Raw genomic sequence first — 10,163 nt, forward strand, 5'->3', positions numbered from 1 at the left:
GTGGGGGGAGGGAGCCGGCGAGCCTCCGGCCCAAGCCGCGGGGCTTCCCCCCCAGACTCCCCGAGCTCCGGGATTGGCCACTGAGGTGGGAAGGCGACGCTTGCCCCTGGGGGGGCTCCCAGAGGTGAGGAGCCCTGGCTGCCCCCGCTGGTCAGGCACACAAGTGGCATATTGTGTGGGCCCCCCACGTGTGCACACACGAACACACACACACACAATGAGCCACTCTGTCCCTCCCCCTCCCCTCTCTTCCCTTCTCCTCTCTTCTCTTCCCCTCTCTCCCCTGCCCTCCCCTCCCCACCCTCCCCTCTATCCTGGACCTGGAACACTGGGTGCCTAAGCCAGGCTCGGAAAGCCTGCGGCCTGGGCCGTCTGGCGCCGCCGCTGGACACACTGCATGCCCACCCCATGCCCACTTACGGGCCCCAGCCCAGCTTAGCAACAGCGATGGACACACGTGTCCTGTGACTGCAAAGCAGCACCGGGGTTGGTGGGAAGCCATGGCGACTGGGTGATGGGTGGGAAACTGAGGCCCAGAGCAAAGGCCTTCGCCCAAGGTCACACAAGAAGGATGCTGGGACCAGGAGCCAGGCAAGCTGCAGCGAAGCCCAGCTTCCGAGTACTGGAGAGAGCTGAACCAGGGGCAAGGATAGGAAGCCTGCAGAGGAGGGGGATGCACGGGGGCTACAGGGGCCCAAGCCCCCCCCAACCCCAGGCCTCCGGTCCTGCCCTGCACACTGCCTCCAGAGCTGGGTGGCCTCCCCGACGATGTCTCCCTCTGTCCTTGCTCACTAACACCCTCAGGCACCTCCCCCCCAAGCCCACTGGCAGAAGACTGCCACCCACCCACCCTCTTCCCCGGACCTTTGCACTTGTAGGAGCGTATGTGGGAACAGAGACGGCAGGGGCTCCCTGCCCTCACCCTAACCAGGCAGCTCCCCAGGCCTGAGAGGCAGCCATGGCGCATGCACGCACATGCACGCACATGCACGCACATGCCTTTCCTTGTGCCGCCTGGCAAATGTGGAACTGCGACACGAGGGATGGTTTGTGTGTACATGCACGTGTGTCCTCCAAGCCCATTAGGTCACCCTAGGTGACGGTGAAGGCAGAAGCCTCGTGGGCATAGGGCCCTCTCCAGTCCAGGGAACTGAGCCGCAGCACCCCATCGACACTCCAAACCCCCCCCGAGGCTGTTCACCTGGAGCTTCTGAGTCAGTGGCCCCCGGCTGTACTGATTCACCCAGTGGGAAGTTATGATGGAGCTGGGGTGGCACCCTGAGCTGGGGCTCCACCCCGGCCTCCCAGGGCTTCTGAAAGCTGGGCTGGCCACAGGCCTGCACAGCATGGTGGGGGGTTTGGGTCAAGTCCCTGGTCTGTGCATCCTCCCTCAGGTGTGTTCCTTATTCCCTACGTCCTGATCGCCATGGTCGGAGGAATCCCCATTTTCTTCTTGGAGATCTCGCTGGGCCAATTCATGAAGGCCGGCAGCATCAACGTCTGGAACATCTGCCCCCTGTTCAAAGGTGAGCAGCCCTGGGCCAGCCCCTCTCGCCCTCTCCCTCAGGGACCTCACCCCTTTCCCATTTCTGGGGCAAGGCTGGCACTCGTCCTGTCCGAGCACCAGATCTGGGGCCCATTGGTGGACCCCTAAGACCATCCAGTGACCTTGGGCAGGCTGGGGCTACAGTGGGGGGATTGGGCCCCTCTGCCAGGGCTAGGACACCTAGGCTCAGCAGGGCTGGGGACAGACCCTGCCAATCACACTTGGCTCACTGGGGCCGGGTGGACGGTGGCTGGGTGCAAGAGAGGATGGCTGGAGAAGGTGACTGGAACCAGCTTTCCCAAGGCCAGAGGGCCAGGCCCAGGAGTTTGGATGGGAGCCATTGAAAGTTCAGTGTCCGAAAGAAAAAGTAATGGTAAAAGTCACCTTAGAGCCCTTTCTGTGTGTGGATAGTGCCCCCCATCATCTCTCAAAGCCCTACCTAGGAGGTAGGTTTTACTATTACTGTCCCCAAGGAGGCAAGGACACAGAGAGGTGAAGTGACTGGCTGAGGTTGCCTGCTGAGAAGGCGACTGTCTCCCATACTGCTCCAGGTTACGAGAAGGCCCCCCAAACTACATAGCCACTGAAGGCCACTGGGTGGGGGGCAGGTGGAGGCTTGGCCCTTCCTCAACTTCTATGGTGGAAGCAGGACCCCAAAGAAGGGGAGTTATGTGGAGCTAGGGAACCCACAGGACTTCACGCTCAGATGGGGGCAGGATAGGAGGGGCTCTGCCTTGCCTCTGAGGAGGATGCAGGGGCCGATTTTTGGCCTGGGACAGATCGGGGAGTTAACTCAGCATTGGAACACTTGCCCAAGGAACCGTCCAAGGGGCTCGGTCTGGAGCGCGACAGAGAAGGCCCTGGTGGGATGGCTGGTGGGGACAGGAAAGATGGCAGATGTGGGGAGCTGGCTAGAGTAGAGCCCGCACAGAAGCCGCTCTCTCCTCTCAGGCCTGGGCTACGCCTCCATGGTGATCGTCTTCTACTGCAACACCTACTACATCATGGTGCTGGCCTGGGGCTTCTACTACCTGGTGAAGTCCTTCACCACCACGCTGCCCTGGGCCACGTGCGGCCATCCCTGGAACACTCTCGACTGTGTGGAGATCTTCCACCACGAAGACTGTGCCAACGCCAGCCTGGCCAACCTCACGTGTGACCAGCTCGCCGACCGTCGGTCCCCTGTTATCGAGTTCTGGGAGTGAGTCAGACACCTCCCCGTCCCTCTCTCGGCACCACACATAGCGTCGCACCTGTGCCCTGCTGATCCCGGGGACCCTCCAGCCCAGTCCCTGGGGGAGCTGAGATGGATGGGCTTCGCTCCTCCAATGCCTTTTCTCACTCCCGGTACTGTCACTCCGTGGTGCCTGCCCGCCTGGGAGAGGGAAGAGGTCAGTAGCCCTTCTGCCTCTGCCCAGGGCTCCCGGGCTCCAGGCGCATGCACTGCGATGCCTCCAGGAGGCAGGCTTGGGCCCGGGTCACCCCAGGTGCTCAGGAGGGACCAGCCGGGCTGGAGGGCTGCAGCAAGGGGAACACCACCCCGGGGACAGCTCCCAGTCGCTCTGCCCTCTGCTGGCACAGCCCTCATGGGCTCTCCCTTCCTCAGGAACAAAGTCTTACGGCTCTCTGGGGGTCTGGAGATGCCAGGAGCCCTCAACTGGGAGGTGACCCTGTGTCTGCTGGCCTGCTGGGTGCTGGTCTACTTCTGTGTCTGGAAGGGGGTCAAGTCAACAGGAAAGGTACAGCTGCAGGGGGGCAGGGCTGGGGACGATGGCAGGGCTCGCAAACTGCATTTCTTGAGGCAGTTTTGGTCTGTGCCCGGATCCCCCGATGCCACGGGGGAGGTGCCCGGGCTTGGGTCTGAGGGGTGGGACAGGAACCTCAATCCAGGCCACTTGATCGCCACCCCATGGCTGCTTCCCTACCCTCCCCTTCCAGGCCCAGTAACCTTCCCTAGTGAGGGGCACAGACGCAGGCAGCAGCTGCCCCTTTCCCTCATCGGGGTCCACATCCCCGCTCTCCCTCCCAGTTCCTCTCTACTCCTCACTCACCATCTGAGTCTGTCCAGAGGGTCTGGGTCCACCTGCTCTATCACTGTCTGTCTCCCATGTCTGGCCCAGAGGGCGGTCTAGACTCTTGCCTTCCCCAGAACCTCCCCATCAGGTTCGGGAGACGAACGTGTGAACAGAAGCATAATGACAGTATGCCGAGGGCTGTGGGACATGGCTAGGTCCCTGGAGGGCTGGCTCATTCCCAGCAGGGTCCGCGGAGTAGCCTCTTCCGAGCTGGCAACCCGGCTTGGACCGGAGGCAGAGGCCTTTGCCGTCCAGCCACTTTCACCTCTCTTGTTTCTGGCCGGACCACTAATTCCAGCTACCTAGGACCCCGCCTCTCTACAGATGACCTGGAATCCCATACGGGAGGCATGGGACCCGCCCCCAGGCTGATGTCCCACTCCCTGCCCGGGCCGGCCCTGCCTCTGCAGCTGGCCTGTGCTTGCCGTGGGGCTGCCGGTGCCTCAGACGAGCACCTGGCTTCCTTTGGGAGGAGCCCCGGCTCTGAGGTGTAGAAGGGGGGCTGCTGGCTGGCCTCCATCTTCACCTCTGTACACACTGTCCTGTGGCGGGGGACCGTGGCCTGCCCCTCTCAGGCTGGGGGCCTCTAAGGGGGTGGCAGGTACTGCAGGGCCCCTCTAAGCATCCTGGCCCCCCAGATCGTGTACTTCACCGCTACGTTCCCCTACGTGGTCCTCGTCGTGCTGCTGGTGCGTGGGGTGCTGCTGCCTGGCGCTTTGGATGGCATCATCTACTATCTCAAGCCTGACTGGTCTAAGCTGGGGTCTCCTCAGGTAGGTGGAGGTGGTGGGGTGTAGATAGGGGAACTAGTCCAACAGGACCACTCACACCTATTCTTTCCTGGTCCATCTCCAGGTATGGATAGATGCCGGGACCCAGATTTTCTTCTCTTACGCCATTGGCCTGGGGGCCCTCACGGCTCTGGGCAGCTACAATCGCTTCAACAACAACTGCTACAAGTAAGCACCCCTGCCCTGCCCTTCTCCGCCCACCCACAGGCAGCAAACAGGCAGCTTAACCAGCCCTCTCCATCCCCTCTGTCCCCAGGGACGCCATCATCCTTGCGCTCATCAATAGCGGGACCAGCTTCTTTGCTGGCTTTGTGGTCTTTTCCATCCTGGGTTTCATGGCCGCGGAGCAGGGCGTACATATCTCCAAGGTGGCAGAGTCAGGTAAAAAAGAAGCCCCCTGGGCTCCAGCCCGGCTTCCAGAGCAGCAGCTGCTGTTCTAACGTACCATGTACATGAACGCACACAAAAATAGACATTCTGAGAAATAAGAGAAAAATTCAAACTCAACTTGTCGCATCGCTCTGGGCCAGAGGCAGGCCTGGATGAGCAGCTGCGAGACACAGCTGTTCCAGCCAGCTCAGGTCTGGAGCCTTGCGGGGAGCCTCAAGCCCCTAGCCATTCATCTCCAGGGGACTCAGGGTATGTTTTCACATTCGCCAGTGTTTGCAGAGGGAAAGGAAGGCCTTTCTGGGGTCAGTGGTGACCAGAAGTACAAATCTCACACCCCACTCTTACGGGCAGAGGTCTGCCAAGGGCCTGCGGGAGCCTTCCAGCCCCTGGTATGGCACATCCATAGGAGCTTAAGCAGCCCAGCAGTGCCTTGACACAAGGGGAAAGGCCCTTGGCCACAGGGTGTCCCGGCACGGTCCACTGTTCTGGTACCACAGGGCAGGGATGGGGGGGTGGGATGTGGGCACAGACCGCAGGTATCCACATGCTGCCCCTTCCCCCCAGGGCCTGGCCTGGCCTTCATCGCCTACCCCCGGGCCGTCACGCTGATGCCCGTGGCCCCACTCTGGGCCGCCCTGTTCTTCTTCATGCTGCTGCTGCTGGGCCTCGACAGCCAGGTTTGCAAGGGGGCCAGGACTGGGGGCTAGGGGGGAGGGCCTGTGGGTGGGCAAGGGGCGCAGCCTGAGTGCCTGGCCACAGTTTGTAGGTGTGGAAGGCTTCATCACAGGCCTGCTCGACCTCCTCCCGGCCTCCTACTACTTCCGTTTCCAAAGGGAGATCTCCGTGGCCCTCTGCTGTGCGCTCTGCTTTGTCATCGACCTCTCCATGGTGACCGAGGTGAGTGGGAACAGGGTAGGGGCTGCCCTTGGCCTCCAGCTGCTGTCTGCCACTTGCCCTGACCTGGCTCCGTCCCCAGGGCGGGATGTACGTCTTCCAGCTGTTTGACTACTACTCAGCCAGCGGCACAACCCTACTCTGGCAGGCCTTCTGGGAGTGTGTGGTGGTCGCCTGGGTGTATGGTAGGTCTGGGCCAAGGGATAAGCGGGGCTACGGCATGGGACGGGGCGGGGTGGCGGGTCTCTAGCTCCGGCCCTCCCGCCTCACCTCACCGTAGGAGCTGACCGCTTCATGGACGATGTGGCCTGCATGATTGGGTACCGGCCTTGCCCTTGGATGAAATGGTGCTGGTCTTTCTTCACCCCGCTTGTCTGCATGGTAAGGGCCAGACAGGCTGGGCCGGGCCGGGTGGGGTGCCAGGGGCCAACAGCTGAGCCCGGATTCCCTCCACAGGGCATCTTTGTCTTCAACGCCGTGTACTCCGAGCCACTGGTCTACAATAACACCTACGTGTACCCGTGGTGGGGCGAGGCCATGGGCTGGGGTCTTGCACTCTCCTCCATGCTGTGTGTGCCCCTCCACCTGCTGGGCTGCCTCCTCACGGCCAAGGGGACCATGGCTGAGGTCAGTTCCCCGATGCCACCCTCCCCTTCTGTTGGGTCACGGCCTTACATCCAAACTGCCCAATCTCCCACCCACCAGACCCGGCCATTGAGCCAGAAGCCTCAGGGCCAGCTTGGGCAGGGGCTGGGTGGAAGGAAAGCTGGCCCTCCGGGGCCTCGGCTTGTGGAAGGGGGAGGAGAGGCCCGTTGCTGGCTTACGGTGTCACAGCCACACAATCCTGTCTCCTTGGTGCAGGGCGTGGGGCCTGGTCAGTGTCCTGGGAGGAGCAGCCCTGGGCCCTGAGTGGGTGGCAGGTGGTAAGAGTGGAAAGAGGGAAAAGGACAAGCGGGTGCCCCTCCCCAGGTGCTCACCAAGTCCCTCTGTCCTGCAGCGCTGGCAGCACCTGACTCAACCTGTCTGGGGTCTCCACCACCTGGAGTACAGAGCTCAGGACTCGGATGTCAGGGGCCTGACCACCCTGACCCCAGGGGCCGAGAGCAGCAAGGTGGTGGTGGTGGAGAGCGTCATGTGACAGGCAGCTGGCTCCCTGTGCCAGCTCTCCCTCTTGTAGCCATAGCAGCCCCTGCTTTAGCACCCCACCCCTCCAGGGGCTTGCCTTTCCCTAACACTTTCGGGGTCTGCCTGGGGGGGAGGGGAGGAAGCACCAAGAGTGCTTATAACTAAAATAACTTTTTCCATTTTTAATAAAATGCCAAAAATATCACAACCCACCAAAAATAGATGCCTCCCCCCCCAACCAAGCTGGTGCTCACGCTGCTTCCCAGGCCCTGCCACCTGCCCTCCCCCTAGTGCCCGCTGCTGACGCCACACCCTGCCCCGACACGCCCGCCTTGCCTGCCTCTCCAGACTCTGCCCAACACACCCCTGGGTGGCCCCTCACCCCAGAGGCAGCAGTGGCAGCTTGGGGGACAGGAGGGGAGGAGGGTGAGGGAGGGGCAGCAGAACCAAGGTGAGTATTTCAACCGGGCTAGACCCCTCTCCCCATTCCTACTCTAGAAGCTTAGAGAGCCAGCCAGCAATGGAACCTTCCGGTTCCGGCGCCAATTGCCACCAATATCAATTTTGTGAGCTTGTGTGTGAGTGCATGTGTGCGTGAGTATGTAGGGCATATATAGATCTCTATCTCTTAGCAAAGGTGAATACCAGGTGTAAACTGTGCCTGTGGGCAAATGAGGCTTGTATTTTGCACATTTTATAAAAACTTGAGAGAGATTTCTGCTTGTATATTTCTAAAGAGAAAACAGCCCTGAGGTCCCTCTCCTTGCCGCTCCTGTCCCTTTCGGCCCTACCTTACTCCTCTGACCCCAGCCAAGGAGTGTGAATTTATAGATCTAATTTTCATAGGTAAAACAAGAGCTTCGAGCTGTCGAGTGTGCGAGTCTGTCGTGTGGGTATGCATGTGTAGTCCCCGGCCCCAGACAGGTGGAAAAGTACACGGTAGGGGCCTTGAGGGGTGTCCCCACACTGCCTCTCTGCCCACAGGTGTTGGGGTGAGTAGATGCGGTGTTCTGTCCCAGGGCTGCTCACCTGGCGTGCTCAGGCTTGCCCATCCCCTGCCCCCTGGGGGGGTCTGAGGGGGGCACCAGCCAGGAAAGGGATCCAGCTTGGCTCCCACCTGCGAGCTTAAGGCTGATGCGCTGTCCACGTCTCAAGTCTTCTGTGTAGCAGCTTCCCTTAACCCCCCTTGGCGTCACATCCAATCCCGAGACAGCCGCAGAGTGGACCTAGAAAGCCTTCCCCACACCCTGACATCAGCTGGAGGGGTGGGGCTGGGCGAGGGGGTGGGGGCAACGGGGACATTCTTACTGTGCTAAAAGCCACTGCAAACATAGCAATAAAAACATGTCATTTTCCAAAGCTGGTTCCTGCTCCACCTCTGCTTGTTTTGAGGGGGGAGGAGTACGGGCCTGGAGGTTTCGGGGGAGGCCTCCCCACCTCGAGCTGCTTCCTTGAGCAAGTATTTGTTCTAAGAGCCTCAGCACCCCACACCGTTCGGGAACTGGGAATAACAGCAGGGAAGGAAGCCGGCAGAGTCTTTTCCCCCTGGGGAGAGTTTAACAGTTTGGGAAAGAGGAACATGCCGAGCAGGGCAGGTGGGCACAAGGTTGTGGAAGGTGAGTGGGAAGTCACGAGTGCAGAGAGATTTTCCAAAGGTTGCCCAAATGCCACAGCGAACAGATGATTTTCCAAGATAGAGGCAGCGAGAGGTAGGTGAGGTGAGAGCTGGGGAGGTGTGGGGAGGCTGTGGCAGAGCCCGGGGAAGGTGGGGTTCACCGAGACCAGGACGCTAGCAGAGCAGGAGAGAAGTCTTTGGATTAGAGACCAGCTTGCCAGGTGGAGCCAACAGGGCTTTGAGGTGGCTGTGATTCAGAGCTGGGACGAGTTGGGGAGGCTCCAAGAAATTGAGCCTCCGCACCTCAAAGGGTGGCATTACCAGGCCATGCCAGAGAGACAAGGAAAAGGTTTGGAGGGGATGGCGGTGTCGTCTGAGTGGAGATCTCCAGCCGGCAGCTGGACGAGGAGTCTGGACTGGAAAAAGCTTAGAAAGTCCTCAGCACATGACAATGGCCCCGAAATCCTCGCAGCTGGACAAGATCAGCAAGGGCGGCCCGTGGGTGTAGAGGAAGAAGTGGCCCAAGCACTGAGCCCTGGGGCCCTGGGACGCCCAGAGGCGGCAGAGAAGGGGAACAGGCAGTGGAGATAGGAGGGGCAGCCAGCGGGGTAGAAGGGACCCCAAGGTGCCAAACTGGTCCTGGAATGTGAGGAACCACTCCCCCTGCTCTGGGGGGTCGGGGTGATCGGCTCTGTCAGGTGCTGCTGCTGGTTAAGGGAAGGCCCCCATCCCTGAGAACTTTGGCTGGGTCTGGCAACAAGATCATGGAGACCTGGACAAGAGAGGTTTGGCAGGCGAGGGTGGGGGTGTGCAAAAGCCTGACTGGAGTGGGATTAAGGGGTGGAAGCAACCCAAATTTCCACCCACAGAAACGGAGGGACACGACATCTGGCCTATCCATACAGTGGAATATTATGCAGCCTTATAAAGGAAATTGTGACACACCCTACAACATAGATGAAACTTAATGACGTGAGGCTGAGTCAAAGCAGCCAGACACAAAGACACTGTTATGATTCCATTCTATGAGGTCCCTAGGGGAGTCAGATTCATAGCGACTGAGAATAAAATGGTTGGTTGCCAGGGGCTAGGGGAGGAGGATGGGGTAAGTGCTGAATGGGGACAGACTTTCGATTTTGCAATCCGGGGATGGACAGTGGTGATGGATGCATAACGATGTGAATGTTCTTGATGTCACTGAACTATAACCTTAAAAATGGTTAAAACGGAAGTTTTAGGTTACATGGTTTTTACGACTTAAAGAAGGGGTGGGGGAAGAACTGGAGACAATGAGTCCATTCATGTCCTTGTGGGCAGGACCTCAAGCATAAGAGGCTTCAGCCTTAGGTGACAGCATGGTGCTCCATGCAGTCACAGGAAAGTGGGCAGGGTCAGGCGTGGGTGCAGGGCATGGCCAGAGCCAGCCCAGCCACCAGCTGTGGGAAGCCTGTGGGAGGCAAGGTCCGGGAGCCTGGTACTCACTCTGGATGCCAGCCTGGGCAGATGGGAGGGGGTGGCAAGGCATAGTCCCCCTAGTGAGGAAGGGCTCTAGCCCTCTACTACACAGCCAGCGGCAGGCTCTGGCTTGTGGTTGCTATCCTACCCCGATGGTCATCAAGAACCTGGACAGAGGACAGTTCCCCAGAGCTTGGGAAGGCCTTTAGAGCCTGTGCTGGCATGCAAGGAAGCGCCTCCCCAGGCTCCCCAGCAAGCTAGGTCCCTGGAGG

General features: G+C 60.2%; 1 protein-coding gene across 1 annotated transcript in view; it reads left to right on the forward strand.

Annotated features, from left to right (window-relative positions):
* Positions 1–8,185, forward strand: part of SLC6A8 (solute carrier family 6 member 8) — an 8,455-nt gene extending 270 nt beyond the window's left edge. The window contains exons 2-13 of the mRNA XM_006915276.3: positions 1,395–1,526; positions 2,498–2,747; positions 3,153–3,285; positions 4,260–4,394; positions 4,477–4,580; positions 4,669–4,793; positions 5,367–5,479; positions 5,562–5,699; positions 5,779–5,881; positions 5,977–6,077; positions 6,153–6,323; positions 6,694–8,185. Of these exons, the coding sequence (XP_006915338.1) occupies positions 1,427–1,526; positions 2,498–2,747; positions 3,153–3,285; positions 4,260–4,394; positions 4,477–4,580; positions 4,669–4,793; positions 5,367–5,479; positions 5,562–5,699; positions 5,779–5,881; positions 5,977–6,077; positions 6,153–6,323; positions 6,694–6,834 (1,614 nt within the window). The 5' untranslated portion in view covers positions 1,395–1,426 and the 3' untranslated portion in view covers positions 6,835–8,185. The remainder of the gene's footprint in view (positions 1–1,394; positions 1,527–2,497; positions 2,748–3,152; positions 3,286–4,259; positions 4,395–4,476; positions 4,581–4,668; positions 4,794–5,366; positions 5,480–5,561; positions 5,700–5,778; positions 5,882–5,976; positions 6,078–6,152; positions 6,324–6,693) is intronic.
* The last annotated feature ends 1,978 nt before the right edge of the window (positions 8,186–10,163 follow it).

This window comes from Pteropus alecto, unplaced genomic scaffold (genome assembly GCF_000325575.1).
Source record: "Pteropus alecto unplaced genomic scaffold, ASM32557v1 scaffold396, whole genome shotgun sequence".
In the NCBI taxonomy this organism is placed as follows: domain Eukaryota; kingdom Metazoa; phylum Chordata; class Mammalia; order Chiroptera; family Pteropodidae; genus Pteropus; species Pteropus alecto.